Source organism: Thamnophis sirtalis, unplaced genomic scaffold (assembly GCF_051295495.1).
Source record: "Thamnophis sirtalis isolate CommonGarterSnake01/CBP01778 unplaced genomic scaffold, rThaSir2_p1.2 scaffold_9, whole genome shotgun sequence".
Taxonomy (NCBI): domain Eukaryota; kingdom Metazoa; phylum Chordata; class Lepidosauria; order Squamata; family Natricidae; genus Thamnophis; species Thamnophis sirtalis.
In genome coordinates, this window is record NW_028261389.1 from 27,318,612 (window position 1) to 27,345,232 (window position 26,621).

The 26,621-nt window shown below is 35.6% G+C and overlaps 1 protein-coding gene across 10 annotated transcripts in view; it reads right to left on the reverse strand.

Moving 5' to 3' along the window:
* RBFOX2 (RNA binding fox-1 homolog 2) overlaps positions 1 to 26,621 on the reverse strand; it is a 197,369-nt gene that overhangs the window by 16,843 nt on the left and 153,905 nt on the right. For 2 of the 10 annotated variants that reach the window (XR_015697713.1, XM_087723132.1), the window contains exons 5-11: positions 21,108 to 21,161; positions 13,411 to 13,503; positions 10,753 to 10,813; positions 7,100 to 7,153; positions 6,884 to 6,976; positions 5,628 to 5,760; positions 1,070 to 1,109 (exon numbers count right to left, since the gene is read on the reverse strand). Coding sequence is in view for 9 of the 10 variants with exons in the window: in XM_087723132.1 (XP_087579258.1) it covers positions 1,070 to 1,109; positions 5,628 to 5,760; positions 6,884 to 6,976; positions 7,100 to 7,153; positions 10,753 to 10,813; positions 13,411 to 13,503; positions 21,108 to 21,161 (528 nt within the window). In the remaining variant the exon portion in view is untranslated. The other 8 variants (XM_087723131.1, XM_087723140.1, XM_087723137.1 and 5 more) reach the window with 7 other exon arrangements.

Here is a 26,621-nt window from a genome sequence, read left to right on the forward strand (position 1 = left end):
AGAATTATACTTTAAATTAATTTAGTGAAATGTTTTATTGCCAGCTGGTATTTAGAGCTTATCTAACCAATGCATAAAGTATTATTTATTGTCCTTTTGACCAGAAAATAGCTACAGATTTCTAAGTAGTAAATAAATACTTTTTAGTTGCCTCTATGCTGTTTTAGAGCCTACTTTTGTCAAATTCTAACAAATTTGATGACTTCCTTATGTATTGGACTGTAGTTCCTATAAATCTGAGTCAGCATGGGCATGGCCAAGAAGTCAGTGTAATCTGGAAGGCATCAAATAGGGGAAGCCTGGTATAAGGACAGCCGTGAACCAGACCATCTGATTGAGGAGATACAAGAAAATACTCTTTTTCAGTTAATTTAAAGTTAAAGGGAAAAGTAAGTAAGGACATGATATATCATGATCACCTTTAGGGGATAGTGTCAAAAAGCTAACCAAAACATTTACTATATATATATTTTTTTACCTTTGGGTGTAATATTTAACATGTTGTAAAACATGTTACCTATAAATGTTTGTGGACCTTAAATTCTCTTAGTCTCCAATCCCTACATAAATTTTCAAAGATCGTAAAAGAAGAAAGGAAATGGATAAAGAAAAGAAAAGGTCTGAGGCAAGATCAGCCTTTTTATTTTGGGTAACCAAATTATGTCAATTAAAAGGGCAATGATGGAAATTTTCATTTGCGAATTGTATCTTAGGCTGATTAGAACTACACCGTACCTTTGTGAGATGAATACTCAGTATATTGAACCTGGCAATGGTCAAAAAACCCAGTTCAGATTTGCACTGAGAGTCAAGTGCAATAAAAAGAAACATGCTTGCATTCTTTAATATATAATAAGTGTATATACGTATATATATATATATAAATATGTATATACAGGGAAGAAGAAAATTAAAGAAAATTATATTATGAAATACAAAACTAAACCAAAAACATCATCATCAATAAGAAGAACAGCAGCAGCAACAACAACAACAATAATAATAATTAAAAAAAAAGGCTGGCTTGTTATGGGTTGGAGATGAGAAGACTCCAAGTGTATATACTTACATAGAGGTCAGCACCGTAAAATCCGTCCTGGTAAACCACACTGCAGAAAATCCATACAAAAACAAAACAAAACAAAAAAAACAAAACAAAAACAAAAAGAACAGAAAACACATTCCGGTTATTGAGGACGGCAGCATGCACATGCACTTTACACAGGCAGGTGATGTATGAATCCATAACCTGGGCTTTCGGGCAGGAGCAAATCAGCAGAGTTTGTGTTTGCGCACGCACGCTAGACAGCTCCATGTCATCTTCCATGGCATGCAGGCGGGCAGGGCAGAAGGGCAGACAGTATGCAAAGGGGGGGATGGGGGAGAAAACAACCTTTATGCTGTACAAATAGAGTGTTGTTGTTTTAAAAATTCAATGCTTTGAAAAAAGAGAGATATAACTTGAGAAACCTCGACTAGAGTTATTAACCTGGAAAGGCTTTAATTAACCCTCTAAACAAATGAATCAACTGCTTTCATGTAAAGGGCTCCAAGTAGAACAAGGAAGGTCTTTGGGAGTAGTTCATCCAGTGCTGGGGTCCACCTAGATCAAAAACACACCAAAAGTTGTGTACTCATCTGCATCTTGCAGCCTTGTGTGATCACTTCTGATATCCATACATCACCTATTTTATTTTATTTTTTACATTAGACATGCAATAAGTTTTGGCCGATCACACAAGCATGCAAATTATGATTATTTAGTATCTAAAAGTACTGATTTATCCTCAGAGTAAAAACCCCTGAATCATTCAATTCTGATCAAAGGAAGGAAAAATAAATGTAATAAAAATACCCACAATGCATTGCTTTCACAAGCAGAGATCATGAGCTAAAAGAGTTAGGTAACTGATCCAAGGCTGCAGAACTGGAAAAATAAGAAAGGGGGATCCCTGGGTAGATAGCAATGATACATTCTGTGGAATGTACCTAGCTCCCTCATTTCAAATCTAAAAGCTACTAAATAATTTGTTCGAGCACATCCAGAAAGAAATGAACTGTGAAATTACTACAACTTATTAGAACATTTCATAGAGTAATGTGCTTTGTGTTGATAGGGCAAAAGATCAGGGAAAGATAAGAAAGGAAAAGAGAGTTTGCCATAGCCCTGGTTATGAATGCATGCTTTGCACAGCTTTCTGTAACTTTAATCATTTGGTAGATGAATGCTAAATCACTCATATTAAAAAGCATTAGTTCCCCATATATGAGAGCCTTGTGTGTATGTATCTGGCTTACCAGTTAATGTTATCACAGGCTAGAAGACAATATTACTTGTAATTTTTTTCCATATGCCAACTGGAGTGAAAAATGATGCCAAGCTTCTCTCACACTGATCAGAACACACCCACCTATAGGAAGTTACAAACAACAAGGCTAGGAGAGCTTGGCTATAAATTTGTCATATAATCATCAGATTTCTACAGTGATGCAAGCTTAAGTTATTAAACTACTCATGTAGCATTGCACCCCGCTTCAATTTTAAACTACAAAAACATTGCTGATCAGCATAAATATACTTGATGAAAATTTACTGTAGGAAAGTGATGTCAGTTCAGCAGGGAGAGTATGCCATTTATAATATGGATATATAATATTGATTACAGTAGAGAGGCAAAAATTGGTATTTTTTTTATTGGGGCGCTTTGAATTTATAAATCTTGTATTGTAAAATTAGTAAGATTGTAAGATGGATTTCATCTTTTGCAGCTTACAAAAGCGTACAAAAACTTTTCTTGTTTTTAATCACATGGAGAAGATATAAAATATTTAACGTATTTTTCGGACACACCAGAGTATAAGACATACCAAGGTTTTGAAGAGGCAAATTAAAAAAAAAAAGTTTTTGCATTCTGCAGACCTCCCAAAAACGGCCTGTTTTCGCAAAAACGAGCCTGTTTTTTTTTTAAGGGCATAAATAACCTTTAGAAGGCTTGTAGAGTGCTCCTGGGGGTGAGTAGGGGGCCAAAAACGAGCCTGTTTTTTTGCCCCAAAAAAGGGCATGGATAGCCTTTAGGAGGCTTATAAAGTGGTCCTGGGACTGGGAGGGGGCAAAATTGAGTAAAAAACGGCCCATTTTTCGCTCATTTCTGCCCTCCCCAACCCCAAGGAGCACTCTGAAAGCCTCCTAAAGGCTTTGCATGGCCATTTTTGTGAAGGGGGTGGGGTTTCGGTAGGCAGAAAATGCTGTATTCAGTGTATAAGACGCACTCAGATTTTCAGCCTCTTTTTTGAGGGAAAAAGGTGTGTCTTATACTCCGAAAAATACGGTATTTGTATTGAGTTGCTTTGCAAAAAATCTTCCCCTTTATCATATTGCAAGAAAATACGAACCACCAAACCAAACTGGTGCTAGATTACAAGGAATTATATTCCCTTCCTCTTCATCTTTTAATTTTATCTGGATTGGGACTTCCCTTAATAATAATTGTGCCACAAATATTATAATAATAAATATTATTATAAATATTATAAATTTATTATACTTTTATCATTGATTTGAACTTCTATTTATTGTTTTAGAGATATTTATATATTACAATTTAAATGTTTTATGCTGTAAGCCATACAGTCACTTTGTTATGAGATGGGCAACAAAGCAATTTAATAAAGAAAATAAAAAAAATATTAATAAATAAAATAAAAATCCTGAAAAGAGTTAAAAAGGATAAAAGGTTATTCTGAAGATTATTTTTGGGAGGAGATAATTAAACTGTCTTCAACTGAAATATTCAATTTAAATCCTATTGGGATTTTTTTTTTAAATGCACAGCTCTGGTAAATTAGTTTTCTTTTCTAGGAATGCTTTAGCTGTTACTATTAGGGATAATTACAAGTAACAATTTTAGTTGGAAATTTATAACTAACAATATCTGGGTATCAACAATTTGGTATTAAATGATACCTCATAAATGCTATGTGATTCATGGAAGCTATTCCAACATTTCTATCTATACAAATCATGGAGGGTACTGTATGTAGATACATGTTACTTAATATGGTAGAACCATAAAATATATTTACATAAACCCTGGAAGAAGGGGAATACAGAAAATAACTATCCAGTAACTGCACAGTGTTTGTTGCCTGAAATGCTAGGCTGTTTGGTTACTAATATTTAGAACAGAGTATTTCAGAAAATAATCCCCCCAATTAAACGTATAATTCTAATTAAAAGAGAAAAGATCAGTATCCAACTGTCTCTTGGTATTTTCCTTTCTGCTTAGATTTGTTCCAAAAAAGATTGGAACCTAGTCTTTCATTTTTAATGCAAATGAAATCTTAGAACTAAAACTGGCAACAGAGATACTGGAATGTTGTCAGTCTTGAAAACATACTTGAAATAGTAAAACAACCAATGCCTTGAAATAATAAGAGCAGCTTACTGCTAAGCTGTCATGCTACCGAAACTATTAAAATCTTAGGAAGCAATATGTTGCCTACCCTAGTTTAGCAATAGCAATAGCAATAGCAGTTAGACTTATATACCGCTTCATAGGGCTTTCAGCCCTCTCTAAGCGGTTTACAGAGTCAGCATATTGCCCCCAACAACAATCCGGGTCCTCATTTTACCCACCTCGGAAGGATGGAAGGCTGAGTCAACCCTGAGCCGGTGAGATTTGAACAGCCGAACTGCTGAACTGCAGTCAGAATGCAGTGCTACATTTAACCACTGCGCCACCTCGGCTCTAAGCCTCTTTAGGAGGCTTATAGAGTGCTCCTGGGACTGGGAGGGGGCAAAATTGAGTAAAAAATGGACCATTTTTCGCTCATTTCTGCCCTCCCCAACCCCAAGGAGCACTCTGAAAGCTTCCTAAAGGCTTTGCATGGCCATTTTTGTGAAGGGGGTGGGGTTTCGGTAGGCAGAAAATGCTGTATTCAATGCATAAGACGCACTCAGATTTTCAGCCTCTTTTTTGAGGGAAAAAGGTGTGTCTTATACTCCGAAAAATACGGTATTTGTATTGAGTTGCTTTGCAAAAAATCTGAGTTTGGGTTTTTTTTATTCTAGTTTAAACAAAAACTACTAGTTTAAACAAAAACTACTAGTTTAAACAAAAACTACTCTTCATTACATGTCTGCTCAATCTTTGTTTAACCCTTCTCAAAACATCTCTAATCAAGAAAGCAAATCCATTGTGGGTAACTATTCTGTTCTGTTCTGATCAATTTACAATGTATAATGAAGCTAACAAACAATGCTTGTCAGTCTGGGTAATTCAATGAAATTGGACTTCAGAGAACAAGAAGTAGCCTCACTCCACAGACTCTACACGTTTTAGGAAACTCTTTTTATAAGATTATTTCTTCATTTTTTTTCAAGATTATTTTGTGCTGCCAAAATATTGTTACAAGCTAGAACAATTGGCACAGTATTTTTGAACATTTTTTTCACTGCTGGGTTGCCAATTTAATGAAACTTTCTGGACATAAATGTAAGTTTTAGTTTGCCTTTTCCAAGTATGATGGAGTGCAGAGCGTTATAGCGTTGGCACCTCCTGTTCCTATTTTCAATCCATTGAATGTCCTATTCTGAAGATCACTGCTGTATAGTGTTCCATCCTTACCCTGGGTAAGCTGGGATGGCTGTTGGAGGTACTGCTCGTACCGCACCGTACACTGTCCTTCCTCGTCCTCTCAGATGGGCTCCCCTAAATGCTGCCGCTGTGGTGGCTGCAGTTGGGTAAGGGAAGCTGGGTACTATGAAGACAGACAGACAAGGAAAAATATGAGAAGAATCAGTTCCTCTGCCCAGTCAATTAGAATCATATTTAACTAGGCTTATGCCCAACTCCAGAGAGGTGGAATGTTCTGCATCTGTCCTGCAAAGGAGCATGCTTAGAGCTCTGAAACCCTCCCATATCTCTTGCTGTGACATGATCCTGAAGGAAAGGTAGGGTTGCAGAAAGGCCTGGCATGCAAGGGATTAATGTTATGTCATGCCTTCTTCATCACAAATTGCAAACTGTTTCCCCTTGTCCTCCACCCCATTTTCAAAACGCCATGCAGTCTGGTTAGAAAGTCTGAGAAGCACGTAGAGTTACTACTAATACAGGCAGGTAATAACTCTTCCATTTACTTGGAATGGGGATGCTTAAAATGCTTTTTTCATAATAAGCTTCAACTTGTGAATTAAGAACATGTGTGCATATGTGTATTTCTCCTTCCAACTCAAATATTTTCCATCACATGTCGTTTAAATCTAAAATGATCAAAACATCCTAAATGAAGGCAGCCATAATTAGTAATGAGGTTTATCAAGTTTACCAAGAGCCTACCTTCTGGCAAAGGTGACCATTAAGTGGTTCCATCTATATTGGGCCCTGTTTTATTACACATCATGCTGGAGTAAACTGGCCCAGGGCAAAATGATATTGAAACCTCAGAAGGTGGCTGGGAACACAGTGTAATAAAGGGATACTTAGATGGCACCAGTCAGTCACAAGGCAAACCCAAGGTGCTTCTAGGAGCATGCCACAAGGGGGCTTGCGGTGGCCCCCCAGTTTAGTAGCATGAATAACATGTACTTTGGAGTGGGGCCTGTTAACATTGTTAAGCCAAGACAATTGGACCTTCCACTTCCACTCCCTCCCATACAAATTTATAACAGCCTGATCGCCCTGAGAAACCCTAGCCATAAACAAGCTTGTAAAATGCATTGCAAGAAGACAGGAATCACTCCCACTGCCCAAAGAAGTAGCATTTCTTTCTGCCAAGGCCCATCCTTTCAAGTACATATTATACAAACTGGAAAGAAGAGGGCAAACAGATCACTGTTTACTCAAGCACAGTAACAATACAGGGGCCAATAGGGGCTACTTACTGATTAAAGGAATGTAAGTGTTAATACCCCCCCTTCCTGACAGGGGCACTGCAGCGTCATTGCCCAGCGAGACATCTGCTTGAAAACTGGATGCTAATTTAATTTTAAAAAGAATAAAAAATGTAAAAATGTTATAAAGAAACAGCAGATTGAGAACATAAACAATCACCACTGCAGTCAAATGGCAGAAATAGAAGAATCAGTATTAATTTCTACCTGCATATAATTCAGGTCCATATACAGCTCCAACTACAGGACTCAATTTCCAACCTGAAAAAAATAAAATAAAGACAGATGTGAGCAGCTAGACTTTCCGTCAGTGAGGCAGCAAACAAAGAAATGTATCAGTACAGATACAGTCTATCTTCTAGTAACTATGTTCTATCTTCTAGTAGTTATTACCTCACTTCCATACAGATTGTTCCTAGGCATAAAAACAGGCTACATTTTCCAGATTTCTTGGGTTCTGGACATAAATGGAGGAGAAAATACAAATCACTAATGCTTTCTGGCAAATCCTTCCCGCAGTCTGAAAATGAAGCTCACACTGCATTGTGTTTGTCTTATTTTTATTTTTAAAAGCTGTGGTTGTAGTGAAAGATCAAATGAAAAATTTGAAGCCACATAGGAATGACTGTGTTATTTATAAAATTAAAACTTCAGATCTTCGAAATGATGTCTGATCATCAGTTAAGGAAAGGTTCTACAATACTAAGGATACTGGTGAGCATTTGAAGGGAATGTGAGGAATGCTTGGCTTAGAAGTCATCATATATCATACATAAATCCAAATGGGAAAGGGCCAAACCAAAGAACATTTTATGTATGTATGTATGTATGTATGTATGTATGTATGTATGTATGTATGTATGTATGTATTTATTTATTTATTTAAAGTTACAACCCCTGGTATGTCCAAATATGGGAGGAAGTCCACTGCTTCCATTCTCTATCCATTGGCTCGTCACAAGAGACCATCCAGACAGAAACCCAATATTTTTACTGTTGCCTTTGTTAATATATATATATTCTTTTGGCAGGTGTCAGAATTTCATTTTAATATGCGCCACTGTGTATACAGAAAAGTGACAATAAAGGTTACCTTATTTGACCTTGATAATGCAAATGCATATGCTAATCAAGAGACACTTCCTACTACTTTCTCTATCAAGACAATGAAACCTATAAAAAACAGTAGCTAATCAAGTTGAGACTCAACAGAGTCTTCTGCAAAGTGAATAGAGTTAAAAATAAAAGTGATGAAGCGATTTGAACTTCAACAGAGGCAAATGAATAGTAGAAAGAATATTTTAGAGCCTTATATGAGTATGATAATAGCACTGAAATGAATGCTGTAAATGTACCGTTTCCCTGAAAATAAGACCAATTGGGCTTTTGAGCGCATGCGCTAAAATAAGCCTTCCTCAGAAAATAAGCCCTCCCTGAAAATATTGCAGCCATGAGGTGATCACACTTGCCACCTCCTGCACCCCAAAAATTAATAAGACCTCCCCGAAAATAAGGCCAAGCGTTTATTTCGGGGGTCTTATTTTCGGGAAAACACGGTAATTGTCAAAAAAATAATGAAAAGAAAATTTTAAATAGTATGATACTGTTTAAAAATAGTAAAGTACAAGTGTAAAAATAGACAAATGTTGAAATGTGGATGTGGCTTATTTATGAAGTGGCAGTGTAAGTTGTTTTAATGCATTGGTGAAGATCACATCAGCGCCTGACAATTAAACCAATGTGATTATTGTTCCCCTATACAAATGAAAAGATAAGAAGAGGTAATAACAAAACCAACCCCTCACACAAGAAAATTAGTTTGTTAAATGTGTCTTGGAATGGAAAACTGCTTAGCAGAATTCTCACTGAAAAGGAACTAGAGCTGACAAGGAACAAAATTAGTAGTGTGACTTTATGCTGGGCAAATAGTGTGTGCACTAAAATTTTGTTCTTCAAAACGTCATTTAGAAATGTATCAATGTGGAAAAATATATATATTTAGTGATTTAGATAAGGCATATGACAAAGTGAATAGACTTAAATAATGGAACAGTTTGTGTCATATATTAGAAGATTGGTTGATTAATGCAGTAAAGAATGGTATACCATGAAAGACTAGCATACCTGAAAATAAATGAATTACTTGGTTCATCATCAAATACTGTGTAACCATCTCCTTGGTTGTTTAATGTTTTCATGGATAACGTACACTTATGATGTTGGGCTGACTGGGGAAATGAATGTGTGCAGTATGCAGATAATGCCATGTTGTTAGTCAAAACTGAAATGATTTGCAAATAAATGTTAGATCAAATGTATGAGGTAGAAAAGTGTACAGATTTGAAATTTCGAATGCTGCTTGGAAAAATGTGGAAATGGTTGGAGAAATTTGTAAGATGTATAAATGCTGACAGACAGATGGTAGAAAGCACATGGTCTGCTGAAGGAATGAAATTTGTAAAAGTAAGTGAAAATGGCTGTGTGTGGGAGTAATCTTCTGCACATTTGTTATGTGAGAGAGAGTTGAGTATATGAGGAGAAACAAATTAAACTGAATACAGCAGGAAAGGGTTACTTAAAAAATATGTGCAATAAACTCTGTAGTGAAGCAGTCAGTCAAGAATGAACAAGTAATGAATTAACTTGGAATGAGTGCAAAAGTGAGCAGATAGTGCAAAAAGAAAAAAGGAAGAAAGAATTCTGAGGTCATTTGACCTTACAGGGAGAATGAATAAGGACAGAATCATAAAACAAATATACAAAAAAAAAGAATTAATTTGTTGAAAAGTGGAAACTGAAGAAAGACATGTTGGAAATTGTTAAAAAGAATGTCCAAAAAGGTAAAGGTGAGAAATGAAAGAAACAGAGGCATTACATGAGTTGGTGAATGGACATGATAGAAGCAAGAATAGTTTGCAAAAATAGAAAGACATAAAGGAATACAATGAATGGTGTTTGTATAATGTAGATGTAATTAATTTCCTTTTACAATTATCTTCCAGCATGGATTTATTTTGCCTTTCTTCTTTTTATGTACTTTATATGATGTTGTTCCCTAAAGAAGAATACCACAATAGGTGTGCCTACATATAGGCAAAAGCAAATTATGCAGATACAGGTAGTCCTCAGTAGTCCTTGTGACCAATTGTTTAATGATTGTTCAGTTACTATAACTTGGAAATAATGCTTTATGGTCCACTACTTAAAGCTCAGATCTTCAGGATCCCAACTTTGTCTCTCCAATGAAGGAGTTCCTGTCCGCACACTCTTTTGATCCATCCACTTAATCATCAAAATTGAGACACTTGGGATCACAGTTCATTGAACAAAGTAGTGATATGGGCATCTCACTTAATGACACTTCATTCAACAACCAAGATCCCAACACAATAGTCAAGTACTACTGTGTAAGTCAAGGACTACCTGTAGCTTTCTTTTTAAATCACAAGTTGACTATTCTTTTTCCTATGATTCACAGGGTAGGAGACAACCTCCCTAAAAATGCAAGACAAATGTAAATGAATATAAATGCATCCTCTGTCTATTTCTGTTAATCACTTCCAATTTTAAATGCACCCAAAAAGCCCTCTATCACTTGTGCATACATATCAGTTAGAGCACAGTCACACATAAGTTACAAAACTGAAAATTTAAAGTCATTTCTTAAAGCCAAAGTATTTCAACCATATTTGTGGGCTCAAACAAGTGCCATCTTTCTCAAGATATTTCAAAGAACTCTTGTCTACCTCTGGACAATCTGTGAGGTATTTCAATTATCCCTACCTATAAAGAAACAAGTTTCTCAAATTATTCTGAAATACTAAACGTAATTCTTATGCCTAAAAAGGTTCCTCTCTTACCGTTTGCATATGGTGTGACCATCTTCTTATTAGTCATTACTCGTGCAGTGGCATTATTAACCTAAAAATTAAAAGGGGAAGGGGAAGAGAGGGAAGGAAGCACAACACTTTAGAGAAAAATGATAGAAACCTCAATGTTTTTTTAAAAAAATCAGCACAATGAAATTTACTTTTACAGATTGTCTTTATATATTATAATTATAAACATATCTGATTTTTTGAATTTTAATTATGCATCAAAGAAAAGGCTAAAAAGAGCAGATTTTCTCAGGCATCCCTGCCAGCTTTGACTTCACTATTTGATGCTCACTGATTCAGGGACAAAAACTCTTCCATTTCTATTTTTGTGTGTCCAGTTTGACTGGCATGAAACAGAAACAAAAATAACCTTGTTTGATCTATTAGTAGCCTTTCATTGAACTGCAGTGGTCTACTAATATTACAAAAAAAAAACCTACTGCAATTTGGGCAGAACTATTCCCAGGTGTCTGGGATTAACTGGCTTTTCTTCTAAGGGCGTTTGCATTCCAGAGCAGCACTGCTTGGCCTGTATCTCAATTTTGGAGTATTGTATCTTGAGAGGCCATCAACCCCAATCTTCCCTAGTTGCTGCCTTGTCAGTAGAAAAATGAACACTATTAGAAATGTATGAAGTGTCTCCTCATTTCTTTTTTTTTCTTTTAGTCTCCTTCACTGTGCCTACTGAGCTGTTCATTGCTCAAGCTTTCTAAGCACTGCAGCAAATGAATGTTGCAGCAAAGATGATGCTAATAAAACACTGGTGGGGTGGATAAAGCCAAACATTGGCAACCCTGTGTCAAACATAGGCCCAGAATCTTGCAGAGTGAAGGTGGAGGTAGAATCAGTAACGTTTCAAAATTCTAGTCCCAATGGAAGAAGAAGTCTCATGTGAACTTCAAGATCAAGAAAAGAATGGTTCAAAGGCCCTCTGAACTTTAAAACAAAAGTGAGCTTTGGGCAGGGAAGAAGGGAGCCTGGAATCTCATTGCTCTATTTTTAGCCCTCCTGACACCCGCCCTCCCCATATAAACATTACACATTTAATAGAAAAAGAATGGGAAACAACAACAATGAGACTGAAAGCATGCTGTTAAAACACACATAAAAAAAGAAAAACAACAACAATTGATTAATGGGGATAGGAAGAGAGGTCTCACAGACAATCATTAAGATGGAGCAAGTGCCTGAAAATCAACTGCTACAGCAGAATGCAATACAAGCACTTAAAGGAAAAATGGGCAAAACCAATCAGAAACCACCAATCAGCAAAGACCAACAGCTGTATTTAACTAAGTAAAGGAAATGGCAAGTGAGGAGAGGAGAACAATCAGAGGTCCAAAGAGAGGGAGTGCAGAAAAGAAGTGGCGGAAGGAGGAGATGGGATAGGCAAAAATGAAAAAGTGTATGGGTGCATTAATAAAACCAGCCAAAACTGGAGTTACTCAACTCTGAGTAAGATGTGCAAGGAAAATTACTGGAAAGTCAGTAATCAAACAGCTCAGACTTAAACAAAATGGTATGTACATCCAAAATCCAGGTGGCATTACTCAACAGCATTGAAAATAAAAGGGTGGGAGAGAAGGAAAAGGAAGAAGGGGGGGGGGACAACAAGTCAAATCACATTTTGTAGTGTTAATGTGAAATGGCAGATGGATTTTTTTCTTTCTTAATTTTTTTTGTTTTGCATAAAAGAAAAGAAAAGAAGTAAGCTTCTCCTCTAGCACTTTGATTTCACTTACCGCCAACTCGTACCATCGCCAGCATTGTGTATAGTTACCATGGAAAGAGTGAGTCAAGTGAAGGGCCCTAAACACTAAACCATTAAAAAGGGAAATAAAACAAAACAAAAAACAAAACAAAACAAAAAAGCAAAATATGCAGACATCTTACTCAAAACGGCGGCTTTAATTTTTTCCTTATATTTAGTATTTTTTTTCCTTTAAAAAGAAAGAACAAAAAGGGGCCAGTTAGCCTTCTATATGAGGGAACAGCAAATTCATCACTAAGAAGTTACCTCTCATCTAGGTAACACAAGCATCTTGTGCTTATCACAGTCTAACTCATTGGAAATAATTATGGAATGCATATTTCTTAATTTGAAATACATTTACATAGATACTTCATTGGCTCAAGTTCTTCCTGATTTCTCCATTGACCCCTTCCCAATACATTAGTTTCACACTCATATGGAGGAGAACTGGCCTCTGAATCAAGGGCAGATATTGGCTGCCCACCCCTTCTTTCTTGTTAGATACCAAGTGATAAATGGGACTGTGCTCATTTTGTTAGTTTTTGATCTGGCTTGGAAATTGAAAGTCGGAGCCTCATTAACTGAAGCAAAGGAAAATCAAGATAGCAGAAGGGCAAACAATTTGGAGTGTGTTGGAAACAAACTTAAAAGAAAGGAAAACAAAGACAAAGAAAAATAACAAAAATGACAAAAATATATAGATATATATATATATTGGGAGGTTATTTTATACACTTCAGTGCAGGGGACGGGAGTGAAAAACACAGGACACAAACACACACACACGCACTGGACAGGAATCCCAATGTGAAATCAGTGAGGCAAGACACAAAAAGGAAACCAAAGAAGAAATATAAAGAAGAAATTGAATTACTGAAGACATGCACCTCGATTTTACGGCCCTCTACCACGGTGCCGTGTAATTTCTCCCTGGCCCTGTCTGCATCAGCACTATTCTCGAAAGTTACGAACCCGAATCCCTGCATGCAGCGGGAGAAGGGGGAAAACATGCACATCGTTATATATTGAAATACTGATATCTAGATAAATAGAGAAAAAAATATCACAGTATGAAATTGACATCAGCACAACTTAGCAATACTCTCCTAGAGTCACATTTTTGGTTCATGCATGTTTCATGAAAGAATTTCAATTAAAAAAATAACTTTAATCAGATTGAAAATAATAAAACATAAAAGCAATTGAGGCCAGACCAAAAAAAGCATAGTTACTCGAGACACATTCTAAAAAGTAAACTAGCTCCAAGATTGATCAAATGCAATGTATTAAAACCTGGAAAGAAATCTTGCCATAAATGACCATTCATATGTTCTCTTTTGCAGCATTCTCAGTAATTTCCTTTCATATGACAAGGATAGGCACAGCAAGATGCTCTGAACAAAACCTAACAAAAGGAATATGTGTGATAGTTCTTACTTGCCTTATTATTTTTATAAATAGTATTAATATATGTATTTTTGACAGTGAATAAATGTATGAAAGACAAAAAACGTGTGTGTGTGTGTGAGTGTATGTGTCATTATATGTAAACTTTTGACAATGACCTGGACATCTTTGCTTCTGCTACTTGTTAATTTCTTAGAGTAAAGCTAGCCTTTAAAAATATATATATATGCAAGAAATGCAGGTCACACTGGTTATCTTAATACCTAGGATGCTTATCCCTATTAAAAGTAGATATTAATAATACTATAATAAATGGCTAGGAATAGATACCCTGGCTCACTGGGAGGAAAAACAACCCGTAATCTATTTTCTATTTCAATAGAGGACACCATAGCTGTTTGTACCCAATAAAATAAATACCTAATAAATGCTTGGCTTCTTCACTCAGAAAACACTAAGTGAAGCAGTGTTTTTCACAGATGGTTGAAGCTGTACGTTCTAGAATTAGTACTTTAATGAGGTTGAACAAAACTTTCTAATGGAAGAGAACAAAATTAATTAAAGCACATCATAAAACGATACAGGACTGAGTGTAAAGATGGAATGATTGCTTCTTTGTTCAGCTTGCTTTTGAAAGTTTAGGATTTAGTTAAGGATCCAGGTGGTTTCTGCATCCAGGCTATAAATAACCAACTCCTATTTAACTTTAAAAATGCTTTAAACATAACTGCCTCAGTCATAAAATTATATAGATTTACCTTAATAAATGCCAAGGTAAAATGCCACTAGTTATGAAACATAATCAGTTAATCTTAATCATTGATAATTTTATCACTATTAAGACAGAAATATTTATCTAATCAAAGTTCTATTCTATGTAAGTTTTTTTTTCAAAGTACAAATATATCCAATTGGATTTATTAATAGACTCACATAATCGTACCACAGTAGGACATTTAAGACCTAACCCTATATTTATTTTCAAGAAACTGAAGTATGTATGCCTCATGTAATAAAAATATGCAGTATCTGGATAAATATTTTTAGATAGAGGAAAAAGTGTAGGTAGTTCATGTTTTTAAAATTGATCCTGAAGGTAATGTAACAAGAACTTGTTCGGGCCCAATATTCAGCATTAACAATAGTGCTACATATATTGAATTTTCAGTTGGGTCTCCTATGATAAGCTATTTACATGCTGTAGGATCAACGTTCAAGGAATAGGATAAAGAATTTACTCCTATTGCCTGCTATAACGTTTTCCTCTGTTTTGTTCCTCAAATGCAGACTTTTACATTCTTGGAAGAGCAGGGTGAAAAATGCCACCTTCCACTATTGTAAATCTCCCTACTACATTAATTGGGTGAAAATTATGCTTATTGAGGAATTTTATAGATTTTTGCTATGTCATGATTAGGAAAATGTGAATCTATTAGAACTTATTGACTCAATACGCCAAGAATTTAGCAAGTACATATTATCTGCAAAATGAAATAAATGTCTTAAACATTCCCCCTTCCCAGCTCTACATAGATTATAAATGGTAATTGCAAAGTGAGCTACATCTTTTAACACCTTTATATTTTTCAAGCACATTACATTTTGCATCAGGTGTTACAAATCTGTGAATAACATGAAGATTTTTCTTAATGGACATGATTCCAATGTTATCACTGCAGCCAAAAATCAAACATACAGTGCAAAAAACTTTTTGTGCAATTTGTTGAAACAGGGTTGTTATGAAGATAGATATATTACATGAGTAGACATTTTACTTAATATTATTTTACTACACTTCTAAACATTTTTACATCTTCACTCTAAACACATGACATAGAACTTTTGACCAAAACGTTATTGAATTCCTTTGAATTTTACTTAGTCCTTGGATAAAGTCTCAAGTATAAAAGCAAGTATTGATTTGTTGGTGTTCTCCAAAAATATGCAGGACAACAACTAAGTCCAGAAAATGCCAAAAACCCCAACAATTCATCTCTAAGCTACAAAGAATTTCTAATATCAGTAAAAGAGTGTATGTCATACAGAAGACTTTCCTTTAAAGATACATTTGATTTTATTCTCCCTAAACATAGGCCCCTCATACCAAAGCAGTATTTAATACTGGATTAAAATTTTCAATATCTCACAGTTCAGAAAAAAAAAGGAAAGTAATATAATTAGCTCAAGAAGGATATGTATTTTTATAATTATTCCTACTAACCTATTATAATTCATTTGCTGGTATTTTTGAGACTGAACTGATTTTACTATGCAACTTATATTTCAGTTTGAAAACAATACCCAGTCCATTTAACTTCTAACTGTACTAAATCCTCAAAAACATTCAGAACAACCTGCAGCCCAAGGGCACCGAGTAACTGTCATCTTTTTAGTCTGGCCTCAGATTCTGCAATAAATAACAAGCAACAGGATGAGCAGTGTAAAATAATAACTGTACAGAGTTTTTTATAAAATGTTTCCATCTCTGAAGAATGAGAAAGAAAATTTACCATGTAACCGTAAAGGGAGAAATCAAAAGCAGACGATTCTCCTGGGTGTGGCCAGAACACAGAAATTAAGGGAAAAAATAATCATAACAAAAAAAAAAAAAAAAACCCAAATAAATGAAATAAATTCAAAAGAAACTATAAAGATCCCCTTAAAATCCATGCATTGTTAACACTTTTCCCCCCCCCACTGTTTAGAACATTGACTTCAGAAGCAGCATCTTTATCTCAAGGTGTTGGGAAAGACTTTCCATAATTTCAATTGTTAATATATATATATATGTATACACGCATATACAAAGAGGCAGTTTTTTAAAAAGAAAACTCAGTCAACAGCCAGAAGCCTGGACAAATGGAACAACAACAAAAATAAAGAAAGAAATAAACATAAAAATCCAGGCTTTCGGGTTATTTGCTTTCAAAGTCAATATATAATAATCCATCTGAGATGAGTGATTAAAATAAATTCCACAAAAAATATTCTAGTGCTATTTAAAGTGAGGACACTATTATTTACGTTTTCAAAAAATGGTTGTGGAATTTTTATCTAGAATTACCTTGCATAGGTTGAACCAGGGTGCATATTTTGTAGCTATTTAACTGGATTAATCAAAACCATTTTATGTACGTATGCTGGAATTTAAAACGGAATTGTTTAAGAATATGGAAAAAATAAAGAAAAATCTTTTCAATCTAAGAGAAAAGTATTTTTGTTGTCCAAAATATTTTTTTTTAAAGTGAGGACATATAAAATAGGATCCCATTGCATCTGTTAAGAGAACAGAGTAATCAATGTTACATGAAATTTAGAGTGATAAAATAGGATTTTGTTACGAGATCAGTTAAATTAAGCTTAGTATATAATCTCTCATTTCTTAAAATGACTTATTTATAAAATGATTGGATTTTATACTTGAGTATATAGCCCTTACTAGTTCTCTGGGCAGCTTTAGGAACTTTTCTATTTTTACTTACTGAATCAACTGGGTAGTGAAATCACTATGGTTTCCCCACTGTTAATTGCAATAGAAGCCTGGGAGGGAAGTCCGTTCCATTGGACATTGGAATACAGACATTCTAGGCCATTGTTTTCCTGATGTGTATTAGTATCTTAACAGAGAATATGGTTGAATAAAGGTGTATCTTTCTCAGACTAACTATGAAGTCTGTTTACCTGAGCAGTCCCTAAAGAATTATACAAGATTCCACCAATATGAGGGAGAGGGGTAAACTCATTCATAAATCTAACATTTCTGTCTGTCACATTGCTCCACCCTAGCTATTTATAGAGGAAGGGAAATATCACACGCTTTATATTAAAATGGGTGAATGATCTGGCATAATGTAGTGGTGTTGCATGGGACTAAGACTGCAGAGACCCAGATTTTAGTCGATATTCAGTGTTAATTTGGGGCTATTCATTATCTTCTAGAGCTGTTATTGTCAGAATAAAATCAGAAGGGTCACTATGTACACTGCCTTAAACATTTGGATGAAAGGCAGCACACAAGTAGGAGAAATAATAATAATTACCACAACTGTGACTACAAGGCTTGGTTCAATCATTGTTCTATTGAAAACTAGACTTGTTAAAATTTGAATTAATGAAATTAATTAATGAAAGAGAAGTCTGAACATAACTGAGATTGTTATGTAAATGGTTCAAACAGCTTTTTTTTAGTTTTCCTAATATGATGCTAGTTATCCAAAATTGTGCCTAATATTCAAAGTTGAGATGCTTATAAAAGCATTAACATTTATTAATAAATCTACATAACCAAAAACTTCTATTCATAACTTTTTCATTCATTGCAAATGATTTTTACAAAAAAAAAATTAAATACAGTCAATGTGCACAAATATATTTGATACTCAAAAACAGGATGGAAATACATCATCTCATCTCAGATGGACTAAAGGGTAATTTGAAACGCTCAAATTTTCCAACACTGGACATATCTGGCAGAGGGCCTTTGCCACAGTTATGAAAGGATAAAGATCTGCTCATTCCATAGAGGGAATGGGTGTAGGCATACCCAGAGCAATTTGGATTTTACATTTTCACCTTTTAAACATTCACATATTGAAGAATATACCCTTGAGAAACCCAGGAAGGGGAAGGGTAATACTGAGAACACAGCACAAGGCAGGCAGCGGGGAGCATCTGCTTTCCGATTCCCAAGAAAGAGGAGGAGGAGAAAGGTTCCATATCATTAGGTTAGAATAGAAACCACAGGGTAGGATACAAGCATTCAAGTTTTGGCATACTTTTTTTTTTTTTTTTTTTTTTGCAGAAGAAGTGAGTGATAAGTGAAGGGTCCCTAGAAAGAATTGTCTTTCTCCACTGGGAATCTAAGCTTCTTTAAAAATGTCCCAATTCAATTTTAAAAAAATGCCATAAACACAAACACTCTTAGGGATTCCTACTTATACTATTCACCATGTTTAAAACAGTCTCATTTGAATCTTTGAATTGGTGTGAATTTGAGAGGCAAGTGTTTGAAATTTTACTCCCAAATGGAAAAGAACTTGATCAATGTCTTTATCAGCTAAATATTTACTAGATGAAAGAAAAGGGGGCAAACATCTATCATTTAATCTTAATAGGTTTTGTATTATCTGAAAACCAGAAGTTTGGTTTATTTACTTGCACTTCAATAATTATTAGAATATTATAATTTATGGAAGATTTCAAACATAAGGACTGAATGGCCTTATGGCTTATTATGGCTTCACAGTGAAAAACCAGCATGCTACACAGATCATACACACAAGCTCCTCCTGAGAACAACTATAAATAATGAATTAACAAACAAGTCTGTCCATGGTTTGCTTAGTATTGGGAAAATACACGTTTTGATTTAGCTTTCTGACTCCTTTTGACCAGAAGTCTCATGCAACATGCTAAACAAGTCATAGACTGGGTTTATATAATTTGGTATCTTTCCTGACTCATCAGAGCAGCTAGTGAGTGTGATCTTAGAAGCATGCACTATTCTGCTACTAATCCTTCACTAAGAATGAAAAATGAAGTAACCCAGTATATCTAAGTGTGTATCAAAATAAGGACATATAAACCCAGATGTACACAGCATAAAATTGTAGATGTATATGAGTGCAGACAAAAATATTTTTTCCAGTATGCTGGCTGGGGAATTCTGAGAGTTGAAGTCCACATGGTTTAAAGTAGCCAAGATTGAAAAACACTGATCTAAACGGTACAGAATAGCATGTTATCTAGTGATTATATAACAGCAGATTGCTTCCATTCTGTGAAAGACAATAAATGTAAGATCCTGAACTTGTTAATGGTTATATAGTTCAAATAGCTAGCCTACGGCATTCTAACCAGTCTCCTGTTAATCCAAAAAATGTTTTATATCTCTGGTTTACTTACTTATATAGCCATTTCCAAGAGCCTAGGTATACTGAAGTGTAATAGTCAAACATAATACACTTTTCACTTCATCATTCAAACATATACAGTGGATGCGTGAGTAATAGAAAGCATGTGGTTCAGTACAGTTTGCAGCTCTTCTCAAATTAAAATAATTATGTGCTGCATCAATTTTACCCTATATCTTTATAAACTAAGCTATGAGATAAATTCCAATACTAAATGTATGTATTGTATGTACTGTATAATGTACAAGTAGTAAATATCGCTTCTTTTCTGGTTTTCAGATAATACATAGGAAATCTGATTCGCTAACAACATAATCTTGTATATAAACATCCATATGGAGCTACTCTGTGTAGATTATCAATCTCAAAAACAGGATATAGAAATATAATCCTAGCTATGCCTTATCACTATGATGTGATGGAGTGAGGGTGAGGGACAGATATTCATTTTTAATAAAAAGTGGAAAACTTAGCATTGATTAAGTCAAGCATAGTAGAGACATGCACTGTGCAAGCTTCCCCCACAGAGCTCTGCCAATGCGCCTTGCTCCTGACCTGAAACACTCCCTGCTATTCCAGTGCTGGACCTACTGGGCAGAGAGAGAATCACATCAATTCTTCAGTGAGGGGACATTGGTTTCACGATGAGAACCGGTTAGGACAAGCAACACTTAAAATTGCTACGCTTAGGACTAAAAGGTTTGCCATTGGCTCTCCTGAAAGTTAACTCTTTCAAAAAAAAACTTACATCATTCTGAACAGCTTCTATTTTGAATAACTACACCTTTCTAAAAAGCTGCAAGCTTTTGCAGACATTGTAAGACGATGGGGCAACATCTTTGCAACACTGCAGGATTATTGCAACATCAGGTGGGCATTTAATTTCTTTTCCACACAAGATAATTCTTATCCCATATATAAAATACTTCCATTTTTTTTATAGCATTTCTTTCTCAAACATTTTAAATTAACAAAAAATTAATACAAAACCTGACTCTCATAGCTTCAGTGACTCTTTTTATTTTCAGAAGTTTGGAGAAATCTGATTATTTCAAAAGGAAAATTATGAAATTATTATTGAAGATACTTAGCGATTATATGTAACACCTACAATTATATGGAATAGCAGCTCTAGACAACCCAGTGCCTAGTTCCTTTTCTCTCTATACAGAATATCTAGGAAAGAAGCTGCTTTATCTTGACAACTGGAGTAGACTGGTAAAGGAGAGAAATAGGTACAGGGTAGATAAAGAAACAAAACTTACCTTGGAACCACGTTCATTGAAGATTATCTCTACATCAAGGATTTTACCAAATTGCTATAAAAAAAATTATTTTGGTTTGTTAATTCAGCATCCTTTATCTTTCATGGCCGAGAAAGAAATACTTTTGAATGCACAGTTGAAAATATTTTAAAATGAATTCAGACATTTGTTATTTATTTGTTGAATTTCTTTTGGTTGTCAGGTTTATAAGCCTCAGAGTTTGTGATATTTTACTTTATGTAAAATATAAAGTAACAAAAGTACAATCCTTAGTGTTCTCTGAGCTTGATTATTTGTTTGCAGAGGTTTCATTAGTCAACTCGATAATATCATCAGGGACACTATATATTCTCTTCATATATTACAAATAAAAGTGAATATATGTGTCCTAGGATAATTTTGCAGGATCCAATCTGGGTTGGTTATCGGGATTAGACATTTTGTCTTCTGAGCTTTCGGACTCATGCTGGAGCCCATCTTCAGAGAACTTCTGTCTCTTTGTATATTATCTTCTATTGAGGTAACAAAAGACTATTCACAATTGCAATAAGCAATGGTGGCTGGTTTATAAATATATTGTTCCATAATTCTCTTTTTTTTTTTACTGGTGGAGTGTTCCAGCCAGCACCACCTCCATGCCATTCCCTATATCAGCGGTAGTCAACCTGCTCCCTACCACCCACTAGTGGGCGTTCCAGCTTTCATGGTGGGCGATAGGGGTTTGCTGTAACTCTACTTTATAAATTTTATAAAGTAAAGTTATTCCCTACTTTATAAATCACCATTACTGTGGAACCGGTGGGCAGTTTGAAAATTTTACTACTAACAGAGATATAAAAGTGGGTGATAGCTATAAAAAGGTTGACTACTCCTGCCCTATATACACAGTTTTAACATACTACCCATCTTCCACAGCCACTTGGAATTCTCATATTCAGTCTTCTTCAGGCTGTTCTCCTGGGCTTCATACCCCTCTTCAACCTTTTCTAATTACCATATTTTTCGGAGTATAAGACGCACTTTTCCCCCTCCAAAAGAGTGATAATCTGGGTGCGCCTTATACATTGAATACAGTATATTTTGCCTCCTGAAATTCCGCCCCCTTTGCAAAAATGGCCCTGCATAGCCTTTAGGAGGCTTCCAGAGTGCTCCTGGGGATTGGGGAGGGCAAAAATGAGCAAAAAATGGGCTGTTTTTTTTGCTCATTTTTGCCCCCCCCCCAGCCCCCGGGAGCACTCTACAAGCCTCCTAAAGGCTATGCATGCCCTTTTTTAAAGAAAAAAACGGGCCTGTTTTCACAAAAAACGAGCCGTTTTCGGGAGGTCTGCAGAATGCAAAAACTTTTCTTTTTAAATTTGCCTCTTCAAAATTTTGATGCGTCTTATACTCAGAAAAATATGGTATTGTTATTCTGGAAACGTAAGGTTTCTGCAAGTCCACTGATTTTTCTCTCTTGTTCATGGCAGTCAAATCTGATTACATAACTAAAGCTATATACAGTGTTCTTTGTATGTATATATGTACGTGTGTGTGCGCGTGCACACACACACACCAAAACAATGATTATGAAAAAGCTATTTTTAAGTAGGAGGCTGCCCACAGTGAATGTATTGGTTGTCAATGCAGTAAGTGGGACACAAGCCACCTTTTCAAGTACCTAAGTGTAATTTCTACTATTGCCCTTTTCTAGCTATTCTGTTCTACTCCCCACTTCAAAATTTGGGAAAGAGATTCTTTCTTCAATCAGCCATCATAGGGCTATCCTTCCACCACTCCCTTCCCACAAGGTATTTTCTTTGCTTTTACAAACCCTGAATCAACTCACACCACTCAATAGTTCACTAGTTGCTGTTTTGGCTAAATAAGCAGCATTCAGAGAACAAAATTACATTAATTTAAATAATCTATGACCAAGAAGTTTCTTTAGGGAAAGGAATATTTCTGATTTTAATTATATGTGCTCAACCAAGTACATACAATAGCAAAATGCACATATCAGCCTTTCACTTTGAAATTCCTAATGACTTAAAACTCTTTTTTTTTTTTTTTGGCCCATCTCTATCAAATGGGGTTTCAAAAGTTAACTTTTTAAACAGAAGTTCGGTTTTAGAATGCCATTATCTGTAGATAAAGGTTCCACCACAAAACCGCAAAGCCCTTATCCGCGCCGACATAAGTGCAGAGGGCAAATCCGCGCCGTCCGAAGCGCTAAGGAAAAACGCGACCCTACCGCGATGACATAATCGCGGAGGGCAAATTTGCGCCTTCCGAAGCACTCAGCACCCTAACCCTAACCCTAAAGCAAACCCCTAAACCTAATCCTAACCCTTACCTTAATTTAAATCGGCTTTCTGCCGCCGCGCTGTTTTAAAGCGCCCTTCTGTCGCCGTGCTGTTGTCGCGGCGCTGATGACGTCGCGGCTTTAGCGACGCGATTTTATCACCGCTGTTTTGACGAGCGCGGTTTTGTCGTGCCACGGTAGATAAATATACTGCATAGTTATTTTATTTTCCAAAGCTTTTCCATCTTAATCTTTTCCATAAAATCTTTAATACTTTTTAAATTATTTGCATTATTTTATTTAGGTTTAAATACAAGCATGCTTTTACCCTTACAACAATCTTTTAAATAGATTAGTCTGACAACAAGTGGCTCAAGCTATTTAGTGAACTAAGAAATACTGCTTTGGGTTTAGAGATTAGAATGTCCTTTGCACATTCCCATACAGATTACTATGTAAGTATGTATATATTTACATTTTATGATAGCCATCCTTGCAATCAGAAGCTCTTTTCTTTAACTGTGCCATTTCTAGTCTACTTCATTGTCGAACTCCAAACATTGTACTTTCCATGAAATCATTGTAGGATACAACTATACATCATACTTTTTTAAACCACCAATATTATTTTTCACTGAGGATATCAAATAAGGCATTATTTTTGTTGCTGCTATTATTGTTGTTGCTGTTGTTGTCAGATGTTTGGGCTGGGTTTGGCATTTATGTCCACCTATCAAATCCTTTCCATTTGATAGAATTGGAACATAGAATTGAAAGATGCTGTTAAATAATATTTTATTCAACCTAATATTAAATATATCTTTGCAGGATGTACAATGTAAAAACATTAAAACAATTTTTAAAAAATATCAAAAATACAATTGGCAAGAAAGACAAAAAACTGGAAAGGAATACAAAAAATGAAACCTATACAATTCAAAGGATGAAGGAATAGTATGGTATGTCTTATGACTAACATTGTATGCAGAATAATAAATTATTGTATACTGTATACTTTTAAAATTTAAAAATAAGATAACTCGTTCTTTTAAATAAAATAAAGCATTTATTCAGTGTGTTGATAAAGGCTCCTAAACATACCAGTATGTTTAGACATTATTATTAGTATTTTTCACTTGTGTTTTATTTTGTATGGTAGTCATATAGCAACAAAGAAGCTGCTTTCATGTGATTCATCCAAAGGAAAGCTTTCTTGTTCAAAACAAAATGCTAATATGTATCTGAGTAAATACTTTATCCAAACATTATAGTGTCAAACTGAAATTACCCTGTACAAAAATTCTGTACTGGCAGGAATTAAGGTCTAGATTACTGTTCGCTTCTTTGTTCTACCCTTTAGGCTATCTTAAGGCTTAAAATGGCTTATGGTCTTGCATGAATGCCCAAAAAATAAAGCCATTCTGGCAGGCAGTAGCTCTTCAGGTGATATCAGAAGCAGAAAACCAAAACAACTTGTTAATACTAAGGGCAAAAAGTAAAACATGTATATTACAGATGCTGCTGAATGACTTAATAAAGCAAAATATTTATATAATATTCTCTCTGTCCCTCACAGAAGAGCTTTTATTTTATTCTCGCAAGTTCATTGCCTTGCTCTCTCAGTGCTTCTGGAAAGAAATTACAGCAAACTCGCCTTTTAGGACTGAATTTGTCCCTGCATAGAAGGTGTTGTTGAATCAACATATGTTCTGTAGTTGTACATACATAGTACTCAGAATTATCATCACTATTCCTTGAAAAACACTCCAATTGTACCACGGAAGAGAATACCTATGACCCAGTGGTGGGTTTCAAATTTTTAAGAACCTCTTCTGTAGGTGTGGCCTGCTTTGTGGGAGTGGCTTGCAGGCCATGTGACTGGGTGGGAATGGCTTGCGGCCATGTGACCGGGTGGAAGTGGCTTGATGGCCATGTCACTGGGTGGGAATGGCTTACGGCCATGTGACCGGGTGGGAGTGGCTTGCTGGCCATGTGACTGGGTGGGAGTGGCTTGCAGCCATGTGACTGGGTGGGCATGGCCAACTTGTAAAATGTGGTGAAACTCACTTAACAACGCTCTTGCTTAGCAACCAAAATGTTGGTTCAGGAACTCTGGCATTGAAGTGTGCAAGTCTTAAAGTTGTCAAGTTACAAGACCCTTGCACCCCTAACCCTTTAAGAAAAAAAAACCAGGGGTGTTCAAACTTGACTTGTGGACTTCAATTCCCAGTATTCCTCCTCTCTTTCTTCATCGTGATGATGTGCAAATGGGCGGGGGGAGGGAGCTGGAACCGGTTCTAAATGGCACGGTAGATTTGTAGAACCTCTTCTATAGAAGAGGTTAGAACTGGCAGGAACCCACCCCTGCTATGACCACACTTGAGCCCAAAATTTCTATTGCTAAGCAAGACTGTTGTTAAGTGAGTTTTGCCCCATTTTACAACTTTCTTTCTTGTGGTTAAGTGAAACACTGTAGTTGTTAAGTTAATAACATGGTTGTTAAGTGAATGTGGCTTCTCCATTGACTCTGCTTATCAGAAAGTCGCAAAAGACCCTGGGACAGTGCAATCATCCTAAATACATGGCAGTTGCCAAGTGTCCATATTTTCGATCACATGGCCACTGGTTTGTTGCAATGGTCGTGTGAAAAACAATTATGTCATTTTTTCCAGTGCTGCTTTACCTTCGTATGGTCATTAAATGAATGAATGAAGGACTATCTTGTATTATCAGCTAATCTATTAGCTGATAACTCCTTAAAGTTTTTTTAAAAATGGCAGCAAAATACTATTTAGTCATGATCACTGTAAGGAAACTCTGGGTACAATTATGTTGTGAAAAAGTGTGCCTATCTTTTTAACATTTTAGTTTATTACACTGTTGTTATTTGATTTTACACAAACGTTTAGTCAATGGCCACAAACCAAGTCGAATACTTCGAAAATAAGCTGCAATACTGCAAACATCTACTATTCTATATCCCTGATGGTCTAAACAAGAGGGAATGGGATGGATTAGGATCCTTGTTATAGATCTGGCTGCAACTGATAGCTGTAGATATATCCATCCCAGAAGCTCCAGCTGCCAGATTGTAAACTCCTAGCCATGGGGCAATAGAGAAGAGCATGTCATGGGACTAAAAAAACACAGCAGTTAAATATATTACTTTTCTATTATTCTTGGCAGAGGCAAACACAATATTTTCTGGTCAATGTCTCCTCAGCATTAGTGGG